The sequence below is a fragment of the Leucoraja erinacea genome, chromosome 2 (genome assembly GCF_028641065.1).
Source record: "Leucoraja erinacea ecotype New England chromosome 2, Leri_hhj_1, whole genome shotgun sequence".
Lineage (NCBI taxonomy): Eukaryota > Metazoa > Chordata > Chondrichthyes > Rajiformes > Rajidae > Leucoraja > Leucoraja erinaceus.
In genome coordinates this window covers 51,428,065-51,452,110 of record NC_073378.1, presented here as the reverse complement: position 1 = coordinate 51,452,110, position 24,046 = coordinate 51,428,065, and the positions used below count along the sequence as shown (strand labels likewise).

Sequence of the window (24,046 nt, the reverse complement as noted above, 5' to 3'; positions counted from 1 at the left end):
GATTGAACTTTGGGCCTTCCTTCATAGTAGGAAACGTTGATTCCGCTGTGCAGGGGATGTTTATGTTAAAATACTATCGTCTTCTGTTCTTTTTTTATTCATATGATTGTATGGTGACCCCCAAATTTCACTGTACCAATTGGTGCATGTGACAATAAATGTCTCTCTCTCTCTCTCTAGAGAATCCAAATCTTGTCATTTAAAGACTACTTCTTTGATGGCCATCCATACCTTTTCCAACAACGACAAGGGGCCTCTTGGCATTTTTTATGATCAAAGCTGCCTCCCTGACTGCTGTGGGATCCGCTGTGCCCAATGGAGGACTGGAACAACATGGAACTGTTCTAAGAGAGAAAGACAATTTGATGGATTATTCGGTCTCTGATCATCTGGAAACATGTGATATGCTTCAATATCAATACTGTATTCACTATAGTTTCAGAGATGCACGGTTTATCGTAAAATCAATTACATTCACCTACATAACTTAGGTATGTTACAAAACCTACCTGAATCGTCATTGGGAATCTGCCCTCAGCCATGTCGGCGATTTTGGCGCTGTTTGGAGGGGGCGGGTTTAAAACACGATTTTTACTAGGCTGTACTAATCGCACATGTTCAGCCTAGTAAATCATTAACGAAAAATCGCTGCAAGACCCGGTAGCAAAAGGTATTATTAGTTTTATAGGCCTCGATAATATAGTTATAATAGTTTTAAAATTACTCTCTGATTTCGCAACCTCTCGCAGCCCCAGGGTTTTATAAAGCAAACAATTAAAGGTATGTACCTTATTTTTACATTAAATGGGGCATATATATAACCCTGAATATCAAGTTATCTATAACGAATAGTTCATTTTGGGCTTTTTATATCCCGCAGTATTTTTCTCGGCATTTGAGGGCACTAATCCAGCGCGCTGTCAACATTCTAAACCAGCACGTTCCACATGAACCCACTAGAAAGCCGATTTAAATGGGCATTTATTTACAGCAATTGAACACTAAATTCCTTCCATTTGGCCTATAAATTAATGTAAATTAGATATAAAAATCATGTTATATTGTGAATTATTTGTGAATAATCTTTGGACACTTAGGCTATTTAAAAATGTTAATCTTTCCTTAAGAAATGGGCGTTTGACTATCCAAGATCACAGCTTTTTTGTAATGTCCATTGAAAATCAATAGGGAACAAGATGCTAATTTCCAAGTATGAAAATGGTCATAACTTTTTTAATACTTGAGATATGAAAGTGAATTTGGTGTCAAATTAAACTTATTGTTATGCTTTATCTGATGGGATAAATTGCAGACTTGATTTTTTAAATCTCAAAATTTTGTAACATTGCTACATAACTGAAAATCATTGATTTGCATTGATAGCTTTTCCGTAAAAGCTAAAATAAAACTTATTTGGTTCAGGACTGCTTTGTAAAACAGTGGATTAAATAAATGTAGGTAACTCTAACTTGGAAAAATACAGACATTTTAAAACTGCAAAACATGCTCCAATGGGATCCGCACCTTCATCAGTTAATATTCCTGATATCTCACGGCTGGCAAGTTTACTATAACAAAATGACTAAAGAAGAGAAAAAGGTTGAAGTCAATATTACACTGGAAATCTGCAGATATTCATTTCGACTTAAGTAGTTGAGCTTTATTTGCAAATTCCCAGAACATCATAGACCATTAAATGATCATTCTTTGCTGCTACTCAAGCCCTGTCCATTTTTCTGATTCTCAGAAGCTTTAAAATCTGCTGCAGTGAAACACGCTGATGAGGCCCTGCAATCTTCTGGAGTGTTAAGGTGACTCATCGTGGTATCCTTGACCACAGGACCAGAAATTATCAATCCACTGCATCATGAAACCCAAATCAATGTTCAACGATTTCCTCTGTATTGGATGAAAAATCACAGCCAGAGAACCAGTTAACAAGAACAAACATTACAAAACACAGTCCTAAATAGGCACTTTGCCCTGCTGATGTTCCATCCTGCCCTGGCCCCATCCATTAGAAAATAGAATCAATTTTAAGAGAATCGATTTTCCTCCAGGTGGGCAAATGTATTGTGCTTGCATTACCTTTCTGCAAATTAAAATAAGTTTGTTTTCTAGCTTACACAAAAGAACACAAGGTGCTGGAGTAAGTCAGCGGGTCAAGCAGCATCTCTGGAGAAAATGGATAGGTGAAGTTTTTGGTTGGGATCCTTCTTCAGACTGATTTTTTACTTTTCCAGTTCTGATGAAAATTTGCAACCAGAATTGTTAACCGTTTTCCTTTTTGCAGAGGCTGCCCGACTTGCTAACTATCTCCAATAATTTCTGTTCAACAAACAGAATCACAGATTAAATTAATTTTCTAAAATGAAGGACCAACGATGAGTCATCTTGGTACGCACACTTACCTCAGTGATGCAGTGTGGATTTTTGAAGTCACCATATCTCCAGGGATATCAACATAACAAGCTCCAGGACGTCCATAGATGCTACTTCTAACTGCCTTTAAAAAATTACAATGACATTTGATGGTAAAGAGAAAAACATAATGACGCGCATATACATAGCACAGATCACGACTGCGGAATGCCATGAAACACTTTACAGACAATTACTTCTGAAATGTAGCCACTGCTTGAACGTGGAAAATGTGGCAGTTAATTTGTATAAAGCAAATTCCCACTAGCAGCATGAAGCAGAAAATCTGCTGATGAAAAAAAATTGAAGGGGGAGGGGAATAGGTCAGGACATCTATGTGTTAACGTGTGGACGTTAACTCCACTATGTGGTCTTGATATAGTCTTTCTAACAAACCCACATGACAGAGGCACACCACATCTTTTGAAAGGTCGTATGTCCTCAGCCACAGAATTCCCTCAGTCATTGTACATATTAGCACACCTTTTTCCCCATATACATGGTTATAAGTTTATTTTGTGCATATGTTTATTTATTTTTTAAGTTGAGGCAGGTACAATAATAACATTTACATGTCATTTGGACAGGTACATGGATAGGAAAGGTTTGGAGGGATATGGGACAAATATGGGCAAATGGGTTTTCATACAGTATGACTATGACTCAAAGCGTAATGAATTCTGCTCCCTGTAGCTGAAGACATTGTGTGCGATTAATGAAAAACCCTGATAAAATTGCTCATCATTACCGAGATACATACCCAGCTTGTTTCGGACCACATAAACACATATTCCTGTTGCTCAGGACAGTATCAAAATATCCACCACAAAACAAATTTCTTGTTCGCAAGCAACTATTGCAGGAATTCTTCCACGTAAATGTGGGAAAAGGAACATCTCCCCCCCTCTTACTTTAATAAAAGTGTTTAATAACCATAGGTGATAACCTTTCAGGATAACATTTGAAATCATTTCTTACAGGCAATTTTATTTTAGACGATTAATAACAGGTTCTGCTCACAGTATGAACTTTTTTTGTGCATGCATTCATTCAATTCTGTCCATTTCTATCAGATGCTCAAATACTAGCCAGTAAGGTTATTCTTTCACTGGTCCATATAAAGACCTCCAATATCCACCTTGCACCAGGCCCAAGGTTGGTGCAAGTTTATGCCTTTCTTTCATGATCTGCTGACAAATGTATTAGAGAGAGGGTCACGTGGTGAAGAGAGGATGTGGGTGTGATGGTCAGGACTGAGGAAAGGATATTGTTCTGGAAACGACAGCAAGATGATCATATGAGTAACAGAACATGATGGGACAAAAAGGTCTGAAGTGAAGGCAATGAATAACAATAAAAATTAAAGGTGGCAGCTACTTGAGGGAAAGGGACCAGTAAAATCTAGATGCAGGAAGATTGTTCCCGATGTTGGGGAAGTCCAGGACAAGGGGTCACAGCTTAAGGATAAGGGGGAAATCCTTTAAAACCGAGATGAGAAGAACTTTTTTCACACAGAGAGTGGTGAATCTCTGGAACTCTCTGCCACAGAGGGTAGTTGAGGCCAGTTCATTGGCTATATTTAAGAGGGAGTTAGATGTGGCCCTTGTGGCTAAGGGGATCAGGGGGTATGGAGAGAAGGCAGGTACGGGATACTGAGTTGGATGATCACATTGAATGGCGTTGCAGGCTCGAAGGGACGAATGGCCTACTCCTGCACCTAATTTCTATGTTTCTAAAATCTCTGGCCTCGACCCATATAGAGCTTGTTAAAGCTGGCCTCAAACTTGTGTTCGTACCCTTACAAGCTTCATATGCAAGGAAGAATATTACACAAGTCACAGCAAAAAAGGAGACACAAGGAACTGCAGATGCCAATCTACAAACAAAGACACAAACTACTGGAGTAACTCGGCAGGTCAGGCAGCATCTCTGGAGAACATGGACATTACCACAACAATTTTCTTCCTGTTCCACACATAACAGAAGGTTGAACACCCATTCCAACATTTTCTTTTTAAACGGCATAATGATCAACGAACAGGATATCTTACCTACCATCCCCTTTGAATTCCAAATTACCTTTTCAATAATGACAGGCACAACTTCCAAGCTGCTTGGTCTAGCTGAGAATTTGCTGTAAAGTCTGCAGGCCTCAACCTGCCAAAATAAATGTGAAGCCGGGTTAGAAAGAGTAAAGGTAGACCAAAACAATTAATAGACAATGACAATTAAAATTGAATCTGAATCTGAGTCATGATGCAGGTTTGAGAGTTTGAAGACAGATGTTATATAGGTACATGGAAGAGGATTTTTTTCTCAAATTACTTAGTAGTACAGAATGCCCCGACTTTCAGAACCTGTACATCAACAAAACGGTTTGCATCCTGCAGTCTGGAATGCACACATGGAAGAGAGAAATATGTACAAGTGCACAGTGTTCATAATAATTTGCTGATGTCTTTATTTAAGGATGGTTAATGCCAATAGAATGACGTCCTTTTTAAGAATCAATGCCACCTACATGCCTCCTCCCCACATTGACAAAATATTACTTCAACATAAATAAGCAATTGTTACCTGAACCTCGTGAAGTTATGATGTTTATGTAATTGGAGAGTCTAGAACCAGACGGCACAACCTCAAGATGAGTGTCTCAAAAGAAGGTTTAGACGATTGCATGACCCTCAAGCTAATCCACTCATCGAACGTATGAATTTTTTCTCAGGATGCCAGAATGAAGGTGAAACTATTGAATCGTTTGTATGCCTTATAAAAAAGGCTGCAGGAACTTGCAGATTTGGCGATCTCAAAGACAAATTTATTAGAGACCAGTTGGTGTGTGGTCTTCTTAATGACAAGTTGAGAAGAAAGCTCGTCCGCGATCCTGCAATAACTCTGGATAGAGCTGTAGCGGTCTGTGAGATTTACGAGCTGTCAATTCGCAATGCTTAAACGCTCATCTAGGCACAACATTCCAACGTGGGAGCAGATAGTATACATTCCAGTATAGAGGTTGATAGCATAGAAACATAGAAATTAGGTGCAGGAGTAGGCCATTCGGCCCTTCGAGCCTGCACCGCCATTCAATATGATCATGGCTGATCATCCAACTCAGTATCCCGTACCTGCCTTCTCTCCATACCCCCTGATCCCCTTAGCCACAAGGGCCACATCTAACTCCCTCTTAAATATAGCCAATGAACTGGCCTCAACTACCCTCTGTGACAGAGAGTTCCAGAGATTCACCACTCTCTGTGTGAAAAAAGTTCTCCTCATCTCGGTTTTAAAGGATTTCCCCCTTATCCTTAAGCTGTGACCCCTTGTCCTGGACTTCCCTAACATCGGGAACAATCTTCCTGCATCTAGCCTGTCCAACCCCTTAAGAATTTTGTAAGTTTCTATAAGATCCCCTCTCAATCTCCTAAATTCTAGAGAGTATAAACCAAGTCTATCCAGTCTTTCTTCATAAGACAGTCCTGACATCCCAGGAATCAGTCTGGTGAAAACCGTCTCTGCACTCCCTCTATGGCAATAATGTCCTTCCTCAGAATAGTGTGCTAGGTCCATTGCCAAGGCAACAAAGGCAGCAGCAGATAGCACAAGGTCAGCTTGTGAGCGCTCAGGCCTTATCTCCCAGTCAACCCAGGCAAGAATTAACAATGCAGAGACAGTTTAATTATCCTGCGGCTCGTTTAATTCAAGAATGTAATAACTGTCAATGGAATCGTTCTGCAGGCACATTCTATAATCACACAAAATGTGCAGAACAGCGAGCCAATGGCCACCGTAACAATAAACAATAAAGTGATCGAGATGAAAATCGACACTGGAGTGAAATGCAATGTTTTGTCTCAGGAACAGCTTAATCGTCTGAGGAAGGCGGAGCTATTAAAACCCAGCAATGTTACTCTTCTCGCATATGGGGGAAACAAGGTCAATACGGTCGGTATTGTGAAGCTGCCGTGCCACCTAGAGGATCAACCGTACAGGTTGCGATTCTGTGTCGTCGACCGCAATGTTATCCCACTTCTGACACCATGTGCAAAGTACTATTAATACATAGTCGTTATATATAACAATTACTTTAATCAGAATACATACAGAGACCATCAAAATGAGTACTGTAGGCTCTGAGTCGTAAGTAGAACCAACCAGCATGCCACCAGGTGGTAGTGTGGAAAACCTGACATGGATTATGGATCAGGTCATCAGCAGCAAAACCAGACACGGAACAAATCAGCAATACTGTTTGATCTACAAGATGTAAATTCAAAATGGAGATGAGGAGGAATTTCTTTAGCCGGTGGGTGGTGAATCTGTGGAATTCATTGCCACAGACGGCTGTGGGGAGCAATTCAAGTTCAAGTTACATTTATTGCCACATGGACTAATTGGTACAGTGAGATTTGAGTCACCATACAACCATACAGATAAAAAGAACACAGTAGATGATAGAATTTAACATGAACATGCGGAATCAACGTTCTTTGGGTATGTTTAAGGTAGAGATTGATAGGTTCTTGATTAGGAACAGAAAAGGTTATGGTGAGAAAGCAGAAGAATGGGGTTGAGGGAGCCGCCGTCAGTCATGTTATTTTTACTGTGTTTTAAAAAGTATGTGTTAATGTTCTTTGGTTTGTTTTATGTGGGGGGGTGGGGGTGGGAGGGTCGGGGAAACTATTTTTCAATCTCTTACCTTGCCGGAGATGCAATATTCGTTTTCCGGATCGTATCTCCGGTCGCTCTGCGGCCTAACATCATGGAGCTGGCGACCTTGCTAGAGGTTGACTTTGAGCCCGACCGTGGGGCTGCGGACTTACCATCAGAGCCTGCGATCCCTTGCCTGGAATCGATACTCCAACCGTAGTCTGCGGATTTCAACATCAAGGAGCTCGCAGTCCCGGGTAGAAACTGATGTCGGGAAGCTCCAAGCCGCAGGAGGTTCGACCAGTCCTGACTCGGGTGTTCCAATCGCCCGGCACGGGGAGCTGAGATCGCAGAGGGCTCGACCGCCGGCAGTGGGAGCCAAGGTCGCCCCAACAACGGAAGGTACGAGTGTCCCGACCATGGGAGAACAAAGAAGGGTTGAAGGTTGAACTTTTTTTCCCCTTCCATCACAATGAGGAATGTGGAGGAGTCAGTGTGGTGGACGTTCATGTTAAAAATGTATCTGAATTTCACTTTTCCTTAATTGGTAGATGTGACAATAAACTCACCTTGAAACCTTGAAATATATCAGCCATGATTGAATGGCTGAGTAGACGTGATAGGTTGAATGGCCTAATTCTGCTCCTATGTCTTATAGTCTTAAAGGCACTTTACAAAGTCGTTCCTGCAGGATTCTATCTATCTATGTATGGTGTTCACTCCAATTAGGGGTTGAGTGGTGCCATCTGCTTCATGATGTCCTGCCACTCTCTTCCGTCCCCAGCTAGCGTGCTAGCTCTGACCAGAGAGTTGATATAGTATAATCAGGGGCTTAAACCCTGGTGCTGTGTTGGCCATTAATCATGATGCAGTTTTACTCATACGCAAGCTAAGCGGATGAGCTGTCCTCTCCGAGCAAGAAAGAAAAAACATAACATAAACATCAACCACCGTGGAACCAGCACTTCCCACTGTGATGAAAGGCACAAAAGTCCAGTCAATCTTCCTCCTGTTCACCCGTGGTCGGGGCCCTGAACCCTCCGCAGTCGCCTCAAGCGAGGCACTCGCTTTCAAGAGAGAGCTAGATAGGGCTCTTAAAAATAGGGGAGTCAGGGGATATGGGGAGAAGGCAGGAACGGGGTACTGATTGGGGATGATCAGCCATGATCACAGTGAATGGTGGTGCTGGCTCGAAGGGCCGAATGGCCTACTCCTGCACCTATTGTCTATTTCCTCTACGTACAGGCTCTCTCGCTGGGATGATCAAGATTCCAACCTCAGGACGGATTGGAACACTCTGCGGCTTGGAATTCCCGAACCGGCCCGAAGGCAACGCTTCTTACCAAGGATCGCGGCTTCATGATGCCAAGTCCACAGGCCCCGCGGTTGGAGCACTTCTTCAGGCAGCTCCGCAATGTTAAAGTCGGGCCGTGCCTGTTGCTGAAGCTCTGGGCTCTGGGCCGGTCTCCGGTCGGAAAGGCCGCACCAATCCAGTTGATAGGCCGCGAGGGGGACAGAAATGTGACACGGAGAAAGGTTGTATCTCTGTCGACTAGGTGATAAGTGACTGGAAACCAATTTCCACAATTCCCCACCAGCATCCCCCCCCAACCGCACATAATACATACCAAGAGACATAAAACATATTGAAAATAACAAAAAGCCGAAAGAAATACACAAGCTGCTGGTGCCTTCCTGGAAAAAATCCTGCAGAATTAATTATCCCAAAATATGTGCAGGTGGTACTCAGAATGAAAATAATTAACTCTATCCACTCTATTAGGGCAGTAATTTAATTTTTTTGGGCAGCCTGCAGCTCCTCCGTATGCCACCAGGTGCCACCAAAGAGCACACATCATTACAATAGACAATAGGTGCAGGAGTAGGCCATTTGGCCCTTCAAACCAGCACCGCCATTCAACGTGATCATGGCTGATCATCCCCAATCAGTACCCCGTTCCTGCCTTCTCCCCATATCCCCTGACTCCGCTCTTTTTAAGAGCCCTATTTAGCTCTCTCTTGAAAGCATCCAGAGAACCTGCCTCCACCGCCCTCTGAGGCAGAGAATTCCACACTCACCAGTGTTTCCTCGTCTCCGTTCTAAATGGCTTTCTCCTTATTATTAAACTGTGGCCCCTGGTTCTGGACTCCCCCAACATCGGGAACATGTTTCCTGCCTTTAGCATGTCCAAGCCCTTAACAATCTTATATGTTTCAATGAGATACCCTCTCATCCTTCTAAACTCCAGAGTGTACAAGACCAGCTGCTCCATTCTCTCAGCATATGACAGTCCCGCCATCCCGGGAATTAACCTTGTAAACCTACGCTGCACTCCCTCAATAACAAGAATGTCCTTCCTCAAATTAGGGGACCAAAACTGCACACAATACTCCAGGTGTGGTTTCACTAGGGCTCTGTACAACTGCAAAAGGACCTCTTTGCTCCTATATTCGATTTCTCTTGTTATAAAGGCCAACATGCCATTCGCTTTCTTCACTGCCTGCTGTACTTGCATGCTTACTTTCATCGACTGATGTACAAGGACCCCTTGTATCCCGTTATACTTCCCCTTTTCCCAACTTGACGCTATTTAGATAGTAATCTGCCTTCCTGTTTTTGCTACCAAAGTGGATAACCTCACATTTATCCGCATTAAACTTCATCTGCCATGCATCTGCCCACTCCCCCAACCTGTCCAAGTCACCCTGCATTCTCATAGCATCCTCCTCACAGTGCCGCCCAGCTTTGTGTCATCTGCAAATTTGCTAATGTTACTTTGAATCTCTTCATCCAAATCATTGATGTATATTGTAAATAGCTGTGGTCCCAGCAGCGAGCATTGCGGTACCCCACTAGTCACTGCCTGCCATTCTGAAAGGGACCAGTTAATCCCTACTCTTTGTTTCCTGTCTGCCAACCACATCTCTATCCATATCAGCACTCTAACCCCAATACCATGTGCCCTCATTTTGCCCACTAATCTCCTATGTGGGACCTTATCAAATGCTTTATGAAAGTCCAGGTACACTACATCCACTGGCTCTCCCTTGACCATTTTCCTAGTTACATCTTCAAAGATGTTACACAGACATATTGTGGGGATTGCCCTCCATCTGATTTCTCACATTTAAAATTTGTGTTTAGGTTTAAGTTTATTATTGCCACGTGTACCAAAGCAGAGTGAAACGTTTTGTTTTGCCTGCTATCCAAACAGATCAGATAATAAAATACATAAATAGCATCAAATCACTCAAAATAGAGCAAAGGGTACAGAATATAATTGTCTGCATTATAGTGCATCAGTTCCATAGACAATGTCTAATGTCCTCCGTAGCTGATAATAGAAGGGATGAAGCTGTTCCTGGGTCTGGGGGTGTGTGCTTTCAAGCTTCTGTACCTTGTGCTGGACAGGAGCATGGAGAAGAAGGATTGACCGGGTTGGGACAAATCTTTGATTTTGCTGTCTGCTTTCCAAGGAAGCATGAAGTTAAATAGAATCAGTGGTGAGAAAACTACTGTTTGAGCCTGCCTGAGGTGAGAAATCTTAAGTGTTTGATACGTTTCAAAAACTTTCCAACAATCTGATTCGAAGATGAGATCGTGACAACTGATCCACAGCAGGAAGAGCCACGTAAAGTACATTAAGCCAATGGCATCATCTATTGGAATAATGGACAATGAAAAAATACCAAACAGCTTTGTCAAGTAATGATTGACTAAACAAGAAAACACATTACAATTTGAAATGGTCTAACTTAGCAGCAGACAGTATAACTAAACTGCTATCACAGGGCAAATTAAATTAATTTCTACATTTTGCTAAATTTTCAGATTATTTTATCTGAACTTAAAAGGCATGAATGACACAGCATTCAGTCAAACTGAAGTTAATGAGGTATCTCAAAATGTGAACGGCAAACAAGTAGTGATTTCAGCAACTTCAAACATCCCGAAATAAGCAAAGGAAATTTATCATAATCGTAAAGAGATTACAAGTTTTACAAACCTGTGGAAACTCCTGAAAAGCACCCATTGTTTCCTGATTTTTGTCAGATGATCCTGCTAGGACAATTACAGGCCTGAAAGACATTAAATTGTGTTTTAAAAAATAACCAAATATCAACTATTGGTGCCTAATCATGCCGACTGCAGAGTGCTCTTCCAAATTATGTAATCTTCAAAAGAATTAATATGTAATGGTTTTAGATGACATCAATTCAATTTATCACTTCAATTTCTAAGATATTTCTTCAAATTAAAATATGTACAAGCAGTGACACAAATTAAAGATAATAAACAATTTTCTAGTTAGCAATTAGAATGTAGAAACTTCGAGTCTCACAGCACCAGAGACCCGGGTTCGATCCTGACTACAGGTGCTTTAAGCTGGAAAGAGTGCAGAGAAGATTTAGAAGTACGAGGGGCTGAGCTATCAGGAGGGGTTGAGCAGGCTAGGACTTTTTACCAGGACACTCCACGTAACATTAACATTCCTGTTTTATGCAAGAGATAATGCATGGTGTACTTTATGAGAGTGAAGTTAGGGGGGCATTAATGTACACATTTTAAATAAATTAGTTGGAAACACAATCATGTAGTGGCACCAAATGTGGTGAATAAGGCCAGACGTCAGGCAAGATGCTACATGTTAAGTTGGTCCGCTAACGTAATTGTCATTGCTGCTGTAGCTGAGCGAGGTTGTTCTCTCGGGCTCAGCTACCTGTTGACTCCCGTGGTCTCAAGGTGAGATAAGCTTAAGTAGCAGGACACTCCCCCTAGGCCTTGACGTCACGTGCCAGCTCTCGTAGCTACTGACGAGGGTTCGACCATAAGTGGTCTGGGTATCAGCTGACGCCACAGGACCCCCCACCCCCAGAACCGGAGGAAGGAATAGAATGGTCGAGGGCGGCTCCTGCATGTAGGTCGGGGACACCCCGGGCATGGGTCAGGACGGAGGGGCCCGCGGGTGCAGTTGACGCTCCGCGTGGGCGATCCCGAGGAGACAGATGCAAAAGCCGCCGGACGGAAGAGACACAGTCGCATCTCCTCGACCTCCTCGTGTCCTGAGAAATACGGCCCCAACAACGGCTGGGAGACATCGGCAACAATGAAGGGAAAATAAATAAATAAACTGATTGCTAAACCCGGCGTGGTGATGCAGTGTAAACAAAGTGGGAGAAAGGAGAGCTGTAGTGATAGGAGAACCAAAAGTTAGAAGGAGGTGGTAGGGTCAATGATATCTATGAGGGGTCGTGGACAATATTCAGGGGGAGAATGAGCAGCCAGAAGTCGAAGTACATATTGGTACCAATGATATAGGCACAAAAAGTGATGAGCTCCTGCAGAGTGAGGCAAGAAATTAAAAGGCACGACCTCAAAGGTAGTAAACACAGGACTACTTCCAGTGCCACGTACTAGTGAGAGTAGGACTAGGACAACGGGACGGATGAATGCATAGCTGAGGAGATGGTGCAGGGGCTCAGGTGTTCAAAGAGTCATAAGAGAGTAAAAAATGTTTAATTATCATATGTGCCAAAATCAGAACAATTAAATTCTTACTTGCAGCAGCATAACAGGTCTGTAAACACAGTACTCATAGATGACACGATAAACAAGTTCAATAAATGTTTCAAAAGGACTATTGGGACTTGTTCTGGGACAAAGGCGACCTGTAAAGAAGGACAGGTTGCACCTGACCTGGAGGGGGGGACGATTTCCAGGTAGGGAGATTTGCTGGAGCTATAGAGGGTACAAGATACAAGATACAGTTAAGACTAGGCCGACAGGGAAGTGGAATACAATACAACGGTTTATTTGTCACATTGCACAAAAAGTGCAAGTGAAATGATATGTCAGCAGCGATACACTGATAAAGGGCACACACAAAAACACAATAAAATTTTAACATAAACATCCACCACAGCATTCATCACTGTGGTGGAAGGCACACAATTTGGCCAGTCCTCCTCCATTTTCCCCCGTGGTCGGGACCTCAACCCTCCGCAGCAGTTGCTGTGGGCGTCCAGATGGTAAGGACAAGGTACAAGTCCAGGTAAGTCCAGAGTCGGCTCATCCCCACCGGAGACCGCAGCTTTTAGTTGGTGTAGGCCACAGGCCGGCGGCCGAAGATTTAAAGTTCCCTCCACGTCGCAGCCGTAAGCACCGCAGTCTGCAGGGCCGGCGGTCGAAGCTCCCCTCCAGGGGTGATGTTAAGTCCATACCGAACCCGCGGTAGAAGTTGGCCACGGGCCGGCGGTGGAAGCTTCTTCTTCCCCCCGGGTCCCCCACGAGGGATCCCGGGCTGTAGACGCCGCGCCAGCTGGAGCTGTGCAGACCGCAGCTTCAGGCTGCCGTCTGCTGCGGGCCAACGAAACAGAGCGCTCCCCTCCAGCGAGCCCCAGCTCCGTGCTGACAGTCCACGCTGCACCCGCCGCCGGAGCCCCGAGCCCCAGGCGCGTCTCCGGGAAAGGCCGCGCCGATCCTCGCTGTTAGGCCACGGGGGAGGCAACCTGGAAAAAGTCGCCTCTCCTTGGAGGAGGCGACCGAAACGGTTTGCCCCTCACCCCCCCACACCACCCCCCACACAAAACACACGAAGGAACATTAAAAACATACTTCAAAACATACCAAAAAAATAAAAAAAGTTGAAAAAAAAAAACTAACGCGCTGCTGACAGGGCTGCCGCCAGTGCAGCACAGCCAGTGCAGCGCCCCCACTGACCAACCTGAAGCCAAACTAGAAGCAAGGCAGATGCAAAGTTTGAAGCACATACAGATGTTAATGCAAGTAGGTTCAGTGGGCAAGGTAGGCAGGAACATGGCAGGGAGCAAGGGAGGTCTAATGGTTTAAACTGTATTTATTTAAGTGCAGGAATGAATGACAGGTAAGGCAGATGAACTCAAGAGAGTGATATTATAGCTATTACAGAAACGTGGCTGAGAGACGTTCAGGACAGGCAGCTCAATGGTCCAGGATACAATTGCCACAGGAGTAGTAGAGGTGTTTCTGATCAGAGGGAACATCATCATGGTACTTGGAGAGATACTCCTGGGGGATAATCCAGTGAACTATATGATTGGAATTGAGAAATAAGTAGGGGATGATCACTGTGATGGGATTGATTCAGACCATCCCAACAACCAGTTATAGGAGGAAATATGTAGGGAGGTCACAGATAGCAACCAGATTAATAGGGTTGTAATAAAGGGTGAATTTAACTCCCCAACTGTTGACTAGGGCTGCCATAGTACTGAGGGCTTAAATGGTGGAATTTGCTAACTGTATTCAGGAAGATTTTCTCAATCAGAATGAGCTAGAGAAGAGTCAATACCTAGCCTCTCTTCAGAAATGTCAATGTATGTACCTTAAGTGGTAGTGTGGGGGGCATTTTGGGACCAGTGACCATAATATTAATTTTATAATAGGTATGGAAAAGGATAGGAGACACAAGAGACTGCAGATGCTTGAATCTTGAGCAAGAAGACAAAGAGCTGGAGGAACAGCATCTGTGGAGGGAAATGGGCAGCCGACGTTTCAGGTCAAGGCAGTCGAAGAGCGTCAACTGGAAGCAACGTCTATCACAACTCAAAAACTGAAGCTTCGTGTTTCATGTCCATTATAACAACAATACAAAAAAGGAACCTAAATCAGGATAATTCCATCAACCATTATTCCCCAAAATTGCTTATTTGGTAATGCACCAACCACTATGAAGGTGATTTATAGAGACCCCGAATTAATGCAGGTTTATTCTATGACCCGTGCAGGGTTACCAGAGCAAAAACAATGTCCATTAAAGACACACGGACAATCAATTAAAGATTACTGTTTTGCAACCTTCTTTTGTGGTTTGTATCTTTGGACAGTGCAGCACAGGAAAGGGCCTTTTCAAAGGAACTGGTCCTTTGCCCCACCAGGTCTGTGTTGAGTGATGCCAATATGATCTGAACATCTGCCTGCACATGGTCTGAATTCCTCACTATCCAACCAATTCATGCGTTTGTCCAAATGCCTCTTGAACACTGCTATCGTATCTGCTTCCACCACCTCTCCTGACAGCGCGTTCCAGGTACTCTCTGTGTAAAAATACTTGCCACATAAATCCTTTAAACTTTACCACGGTCAACTTAAAGCTATGCAGAACAAACTGAAATATTCACTTGTGCTACAACAATATACTAAACTTACCAGCAGTTCATGTTTGCATTTGCCATTCCTCCAAGAGCATGAATGAGGCCTGGCCCAGAGACGGCAAGACAAACTCCTGGCCTGGAACAAAACATGAATTACAATTACCTTTCAATGGCAGGGACTCACATATAAATGTAAATTAATGTGCAGACCACTATATGGCCACAAAATTAAAAGTGAAGCATCAAGAAACTAACCTTCTTGTTAGATATCCCACCGCAGAAGCTGCATAACAAGCCTGTTTTGATAGGAAAACAAAGGGCCAGTAAAACATCCTAGTTCCTGGCTTTGAGAATTCAGTATTTGGGGGAAAGAGAAAGTAAACCATTCTACTTACAGCTTGCTCGTTTCTCATTCCAATGTACTTTATTCCCGCAGCCTGGGCGGCCATTGCAATTTCAATGACTGGGATACCAACAACACCAAACATGTACCGGACATCCTGTAGAAAGAAAAAAAATAAAGTATGACCCTCTAATTACTGAAGTCTTATTAAATATTTTTCTGCCTGAATTTATGAATTAAATATTTTGTTTAATCACAAAATCTTCACATTTTTGATGAACGTCAAGATAAAGTTATGGATAATTAGAACAATAACAACAACAAAATTCACACACATTAAAGTGTGGCTAAATCGACTCAAGCTGGCTAAATTGACCCAAATAGGCTTGGTGATTGGAGGGAGAAGGCGGTGGTGGAAGAATGATTTTCTTAATGCGTCTGTGACCAGTGGTGTACCCCAAGAATCAGTGCTGGGACTTTTGTGGCTTGCAAAACGATATGTGAATGTAGAAGAATGATTTGCAAGTCTGGTCGCCCCATTACTGGAAGGAAAAGGTTGGACAGTCTTGGATTGTTTTCTCTGGAATGCCAGAAGTTGTGAGGAGACCTGATAAAATAAAATGATGAGAGGCATAAAAAGGTTAGACAGTCAGAATATTATTCCTAGGACAGAAATATCAAATAGTAGAGGGCTTAACTTTAAGGTGAAAAGCGCAAAGTTGAAAGGAGATATACGGAATAATTTTATTTGTAACATAAAGGGTGGCAAGTGCCTGGAATGCCCTGCCAGAGGGTAGTTGAGGCAGATGCAATAGCGACACTTGTGAGACTTTGGATGGGCACATAGATGTACAGGGAATGGATAGATTTGAATTATGTAAATAATTTGGCGAGTTGGTCTTGGCATCAAAGATGTTGGGACTTGTTCCTGTGCTGTGTTGTTCTGTGTTTTATGTTCACTGATGGCACAAAAATGGGCAGTATCGCAAGGGTAGATAGCAAGGAAGGCAACAGCAGGATGTAAGATTTAATCTCGACAAGTGCACAGTGATGCATTTTGAGAAGCCTTATGGGGGGTGGGGGCATATACAATAAATGGTTGGACACAAAGGATTGAGGAGACTGTGGTTTCAAGTCCTTAATGCCTTGAAAGTAGTAATATGGGTCAATAGGATAGTGCAGAAGGCATACGGTTTGCTTGCCTTCAGAGACAGGATATAAAAGTTGGCATTTGATGTTGCAATTTTACCAAACATGGTTAGACTATATTTGGAAGTTGTGCACAGTTCTGGTTACTACACTATAGGGAGGTTGCACGCAGTCGAAGTCACGATCCGTGACCCGTACCGTTGCCATGCAACGCCAACTGGAGTACACGCGATAAACTGCAGGTAAGCATTTACTATGGCTCGCCTATCTTCTGTCCCAGCATTCAGACTGGTTGCACAATCACAGACCCCGGGCCGTCTATCCCCATGACCGGGGGGGGGGGGGGGGGGGGGGAGGTGGTCGGGGTGCTGGTTCAGCATGGTCAGTGACTCTGGGTGGGCGGAGGGCGTGGACCGTCCCCAACTCTGACATTGCCCGGAGCCGTGGCCTCGTGACCCGCTCCACCCGGCCCCGCTCCGTCCCCGTGTGTGGGCGTTGCCAATGCACAGCCAGTGACAGTGCGGCCCACAGTGGGAGACAGGGCGGGGGACAGCCATAGCCGGACAGCACTGATGCTGGGGAGGAGAGGGGGGCTGTCCCGAGGGATGCACTCCTTCAGCCGCTTAAACCTTGGTGCTCGGGTTCAGAGCAAAGATACTAGAGCATTTGATTCAGAGCACTCAGTCACCCAAAAAAATAACCCCACAATATTGCAATCAAATTGCTCTGAGTTTGAGTTTACTTTATAGAGCGACGGCTTATCGAGATGGTGCTGTCTGGACACGACAATGAATGTGGCTATTAGTCGCGGCTTGTAAAAGACGCTACACCTTGAGATAACACCAGTTTAAACCTTATACCTTCCTGCTTTCAATGACAGCACCCACAATTATTTACAGTGCAAAAATTGACCATATCGACAGTTTTTAACAGGTAAGAAAGTACGCATTTTGTGTATTAATAGTGTATGCCGAGGCAGCCATGTCCTCCACATGGATTGAGCTGCTCTGTGCATCACGCCCTTTGACCCGATGACCTTACGTGCAACCCCCCTACAGGAAGGACGTGACTGCACTGGAGAGAAAGCAGGTTCACCTCAGCTCCCAGGAGAGCAGTCTCTTCAGTCCTATTCCCCTTCCCTTTTACAATTGTATCCCACATGGCCATCAACTCTCCTTTGAGCCTTTTCCTGCTTTCCCACATCATTGATCTTCCTGGTGTAAGGAAGCTAGATCACTGAAACCCAACCCCGGATCAGTGATACAGCCGCACTAAACTAATTTATCGCAGTCGCTGCTTCAAAAAGACCCACACCATCCTGGCCACACACTCATCTCCCCGCTACCTTCAGGTAGAAGGTACAGGAGCCTGAAGACTGCACAACCAGGTTCAGGAATAGTTACTTCCCCACAGCCATCGGGCTATTAAACCTGGCTTGGACAAAACTCTGATTATTAATAACCCATTATCTGTTATTTGCACTTTATCAGTTTATTTATTCATGTGTATATATTTATATTATGGTATATGGACACACTGATCTGTTTTGTAGTAAATGCCTACTATGTTCTGTGTGCTGAAGCAGAGCAAGAATGTCATTGTCCTATCAGGGACACATGACAATAAACTCACTTGAACTTGAACTTACCAATGTTCCCCCACCCCTCATCGAAGAGGTACCAGGGTGAACTACAGAAGTGCCAGCCAACAGCTGAGAAACAACTATTTCTGGAGTATGAATCCACTGGTTTACTTCTGTGCAGCAAATGTTTATGATTCTTTAGAATGCCATTACAATCCACCTAGGGGCCTTGTATGGAGGGAAACAATAACATGTTTTGTGTTTACAGGGAGGACACGGTGGTGAGTAGAGTGTGTGTTAAAGATTACGAGCTAAGAAGCCCTACAACGGGGCAGCAAATAACATCTGTAGTGCTTTCTGATTAAGCAACAGCATTGCTGTTGACAAAAGTTAATTCCAAAGTGGCAGCGTCCATTGTTTACAAAATGCGGCAGATTGCAACGGTTTAGCAGCTTTCATCACCTTGTTGATAACATATATTTGTTGTTGGCGCCGCCACTCACCTGCTCTTTCAGGGCGGCTGCAATAACCTCCGCTCCGCTGAGCTCACTGTCTCCCGCAAGCTCGTCCATTGCCACTCGGAAGTCCAGGGAAGTGGAGAGAGAGGAGGAGGAGGAGACTGTAGCAAACGCCGTGACTGGCAGCAAAGATCTTATAGCAGATAGGTATAGGATGTTTGACTGGCAGGACAAGGGGCCAACTGGAGAGAGAGCGGTGCCGGACCCTTGTTGACAACAAAGATCATAGAGCGGAGAAAGATCTGCTCCGCTATTAGATGTTTGGAGCGGAGAAAGGGACTGAAGAAGGGTCTCGATGCGGCCACATCCAGTATCTTGTCTACCATAGAGCGGAGCGACACTTTAATGGCAAGTTAGCTCCTGTTCTCAGGCAGGAATTCTCCAAGGAGTGCCCACTCACTCTGGAATATATTCTCCTTCCTGCTGCTATTATATTTTTATATTTGCAAATAAAATATTTTTCCTTCAATTTCGTTAAGAGATAGAGCATAGAAACGGGCAACTCCGGCCCACTGAGTCTATGCTAACACTTTCACATTTACTCCATGTACACGTGGGGCAATTTACAGAGACCAATTAATTGGATAGGCATATGGATGAGAAGGGAATGGAGGGTTATGGTACGAGTGCAGGCAGGTGGGACTAAGGGGAAAAAAAATTGTTCGGCATGGACTTGTAGGGCCGAGATGGCCTGTTTCCGTGCTGTAATTGTTATATGGTTATATGGTTAACCTCCAAACCGGTATATCTTTGGGATCCGGGAGGAAACCGAAGCACTCGGTGGAAACTCACGTCGTCACAGGGAGAATGTGCAATCTCCACACAGAGTGCACACAAGGTTAAGATCAAACATGGATATCTGGTGGTTCCGTGAGGCAACACCTCTCTACCAGCTGCGACACTATGCAGCCCTTAAATCTACTATGAATGTTTACTGGGAGATGAGAATAGATGCTTATATTGCATGGCCACTGACAATGGCATCCCTCTGCTTTTCCCTTCTCAGATCCTGCTTCAAAGCGCTGCTGGAGCTATTGATCTGCATCACAAACTGGATTCCACTTTCAGTTGCTGAGCTGGATATAAGCCACATTGTGGTTAACATGGCCCAGATTTTTGCATTAACCTACAACCCAACTTCGAGGGGACGCAACTTTGTCTTGTCGTGTTTCCCATCTCCGTCTGCGCTGAGGCCTAATGGTGGAGCTGGCGGCCTCGGGGCTGTGGCAGCGTTCTGGCGGCGGACCCAACTTCGGAGCTGGGGCTGTGGCAGCGTTCTGGCGGCGGACCCGACTCGGAGCTGTGGTGGCGTTCTGGCGTTCCAGCGGCAGATCCGATTTCGGAGGCTCAGCGGCGAGCCCAGTGGACGACATCGTCGGGAGCTCACAGGTCACAGGTTGGTGACCTGTTTTTCAGGAGCTCCCGCAACAACATCTTCGTCCACTGGACTGGAGGATAGCAGCTGCAGTAAGACAGAGCAGTGATAGAGGGCACTCAGTCCTCTTCCGAGTCCGGAAACAAGTTAAGAGAGTTAACAAGTTCCAGGAAAAGGTTCCATGTATCTAGGAATGTCTTGGTAGAGCCTTTGAGAGAGAACCTAAGTTTTTCAAGCTTTAAGTTGTAGAGCACCTCCTTGATCCAGCAGGCGTGTGTCGGGGGACAGGTAAGCCTCCAGTTAAGCAAGATCAGTCTCCGGGCTAACAAGGTTGTAAAAGCCAGGACCCGCTTCAACGCAAGAGAGAGGTTGGTGTTGGGAGGAATACCAAAAATGGCTGACAGTGGGTTTGGAGGAATAGTCTGGCCATAGGCTCTGCTTAGCACGTCGAAAGCACTCCTCCAAAAGGTTGCTAGCTTAGGGCAAGACCAAAACATATGACTATGGTTGGCAGGGGATTGATTGCATCTGTTGCAGGTGTCTTTAACAGCGGGGTATATTCTAGATAATCTTGCGTTTGTGTAGTGGACTTTGTGAAGGACTTTGCATTGGATTAGGCCATGACGGGCACATATGGAGGAAGAATGGATCAAATCCAAGGCAGAGTCCCATTGCTGGTCTGTTAGTTTCGTATTCAGCTCGCCCTCCCATACAGCTTTTAATGAGGTACGAGGTTTCAATATAACTGACCCTAACAAGTTGTACAAAAAAGAGATGCATTTCTTCCGGTTGGGATCTAGAGCTAGGATGGAATCGGTCAGGGTTTCAGGGGGACGATTTGGGAAAGGGAACTTCTTCACAAAATCCCTAATTTGGAAAAAACGAAAAAGGTGGGAGTTTGGGAGGCTATAGTTGGACGAAAGCTCTGCAAAAGACGAAAAAATGCCATCCTTATGTAGGCTTTTGATACTACTGATGCCATTACTATGCCAGGTTTTGAATGCAGAGTCTGTACTTGAAGGTTTAAAGATGTGATTTTTAAACAGTGGGGTCAAGATGGAAGGGCCTTGTAAACCAAAGTTTTCCCTAAGTTGACTCCATATCTTGAGCGAGAGGGACGCAATTGGGCCTGCACCCACAGATGTTATAGAAAGGGGGAATTGGGAGCATAGGACAGACTTGCCATCACCCAGTGGAGTCACAACATCGGATGCCTGGATCGCCTCAGCGCAGAGGGAGAACAAGGAGGGAAGAGACAAAGACTTTAAGACTTTTGCCTTCCATCACAGTGAGGAGGTGCCTGGTGAACTCACTGTGATGGATGTTAAATTTGTGTTTATTGTGTGTTCCTGTTATTTTTATAATATGTATGACTGCAAGGCAACAAAATTTCATTCAGACCCAAAGGTCTGAATGACAATAAAGGATACTTTGATACTTTAACTTTGACTTGACTTTGAATGTGGGAGGAAACCAAAGCACCCAGATAAAATCAATGTGGTGCTAGGGAAAACGTGCAAAGTCCACATAGACAACACCAAAGCCAGGATCAAACCTGGGTCTCTGGCACAGTGAGACAGTAGCTTTACCAGCATGTGAGAAATGGAAAGGTTTTGGAGCTTAGAGGCACCTGGATGGTCCTTGTAGATGAGTCATTGTAAGGACTGCAACTGTAATTTAGAGAGATAGAGGGAGAGGAGGGGGGTAGGGAGGGGAGAGGGGTTATGGAAGGAGGGAGGGAATGACTGAGGGTAGGGGAAAGGTGTGGAAGGGAGACGTGGGGAGGAGAGGGGAAAGAAAAGGGAGGATGAAGAGGGGGAGGGAGTACTGGGGATGAGGGGAAATGAGCCATGCCTGCGCAGTGATGCCAGTCTTGTGGGAATAGTACTTCATGGACAAATCTGCACCTGTTACAACAAGAGCTCACAGACTCTGACTCCCAAGAGCACGATAATGTTTCCCACGAGAACAACTCTGATAATACTGACAGCAATTCTGCAGGCCACTCCCTCCTACGCTCCTCTGGCAAATTGCTTGACCCTGCAGTGACCATGTTCGTAAACAACAGGCCTTTGACAGCAAAAGTAAATACAGGGGCAAAGGTCAACGTTATGTTGTTAAGGGAGTTTAACAAAATCCGCAGCACCGAACGAATGTAACAGGACTCCCCCACGTTTCGTGCTTATGGGGGTGAGGTTCTGCACCCACTTGGAAAAGCTGATTTAAAGTGCATGGTAGACGACCAAACAAGAAACCTGATGTTTTACATCGTGCAGTCGAATTCCGAGACCCTGATTGGTATCGGTACATGTCATGACCTGGGCCTGGTGTATTTTGGACGTGCCATCCACGAACTATGTTTAACAGAAGAGCCAACACAGCAGCTGCTATCCCAGTACAAAGACCTGTTTGACGATAGACTTGGTAGGCTGCCCACCACGTATAGGATCGCCATGGATCCTAGTGACACCCGTGGTCCGTGCACCACATCGCGTTCCCCATGCCATGCGGGAAAGAATACACAAACGCATGGTCTGCATTGGAGTCATTGCTGAGGTTAGCGACCCGTCTGATTGGGTTTCCGCTATGGTCGTGACGACTAAGAAAAACAATGAAGAGACACATATTTGCATCAACCCCAGAGACCTGAACACCGCAATCACACGCCCGCACTACCCGATGAGAACCGCAGAGGACGTCGCTGCGCAGATTGGAATCGCAAGCAGTGTTCTCAGTCCTAGATGTCTGAAGAAGGGTTTTCGGCCTGAAACGTTGCCTGTTTCCTTTGCTCCATAAATGCTGCTGCACCCGCTGAGTTTTTCCAGCACTTTTGTCTACCTGCTAAAAGGTCTTTCTGGCAAACACCATTAGACCCTGCATCATCCAATTTGATGACTTTTGCCACACCATTTGGCCGCTACCAATTTTTAAGGAAGCCCTTCGGCATCAATTCCGCCAGTGAAGTTTTTCAACGGGCAATGGAACAATTGTTTGCAGAATATCCATATGACATCACTGTCGATGATATCCTCGTCTATGGTCGTGATTTGACTCAGCATGACGCCAACCTGAAGAAAATATTAAACCGTGTCAGAGACATTAACCTCAAACTCAACCCACTTAAATGCAGATTTCGGGTTCCGGAGGTCACCTACGTCGGTCATGTTTTCACCAGCAACGGCCTGAAGCCAGATCCGCTGAAGACTGCGGACATTAATGAACTACCTCTCCCCACCAATGTCACCAGTTTACAGCGATTCCTCGGTATGATGAATTACCTAGGCAAATTTATTCCCAACCTGAGTGACCTGTCAGCCCTCTGCGCCAACTGACACATAAAGACACAGCATGGTCCTGGTACCCACAGCATCAATGGGTTTTTGACACACTCAAACTTCAATTGGCCAGCGCACCAACAATGTTATATTTTGACCTCAAGTTACTGATCACCATTACATGCGATGCGTCCCTGTACGAGATAGGCGCAGCATGCCTAGAGAACACCACCGACGGCGACGTGATGCCAGTCTCATATGCATCGCGTACACTGACAGACACTGAACAACGCTATGCCCAGATTGAAAAAGAGCTGCTTGCTGTAGTTTTTGCCTGTTCCAAATTCATAGACTTCATTTTTTGATAAAACAGTCACGGTTGAAACTGACCATCAGCCACTGGCCACTATCCTGAATAAGCCTACCCACACTGCCCCAGCATGCCTGCAACGTATGATGATGCAGCTGCAGGGTTTTAACTTCCGCATCATCGACAAGAAAGGTAAAGACATGCACATCACAGACACGCTTTCCAGAGCACCGAGCACAACCAGCGAATGCCGCCCCATCGAACAGGACAAATTCTCGGTCCTGAAGGTCTCG

At 44.7% G+C, this 24,046-nt stretch overlaps 1 protein-coding gene across 1 annotated transcript in view; it reads right to left on the bottom strand.

Annotated features, from left to right (window-relative positions):
* hacl1 (2-hydroxyacyl-CoA lyase 1) overlaps nt 1-18,928 on the bottom strand; it is a 103,169-nt gene extending 84,241 nt beyond the window's left edge. The window contains exons 1-8 of the mRNA XM_055656747.1: nt 18,779-18,928; nt 15,597-15,701; nt 15,457-15,497; nt 15,257-15,337; nt 11,076-11,148; nt 4,501-4,578; nt 2,412-2,506; nt 232-344 (exon numbers count right to left, since the gene is read on the bottom strand). Coding sequence (XP_055512722.1) covers nt 232-344; nt 2,412-2,506; nt 4,501-4,578; nt 11,076-11,148; nt 15,257-15,337; nt 15,457-15,497; nt 15,597-15,701; nt 18,779-18,847 — 655 coding nt within the window. The 5' untranslated portion in view covers nt 18,848-18,928. The remainder of the gene's footprint in view (nt 1-231; nt 345-2,411; nt 2,507-4,500; nt 4,579-11,075; nt 11,149-15,256; nt 15,338-15,456; nt 15,498-15,596; nt 15,702-18,778) is intronic.
* Nucleotides 18,929-24,046: the final 5,118 nt, after the last annotated feature.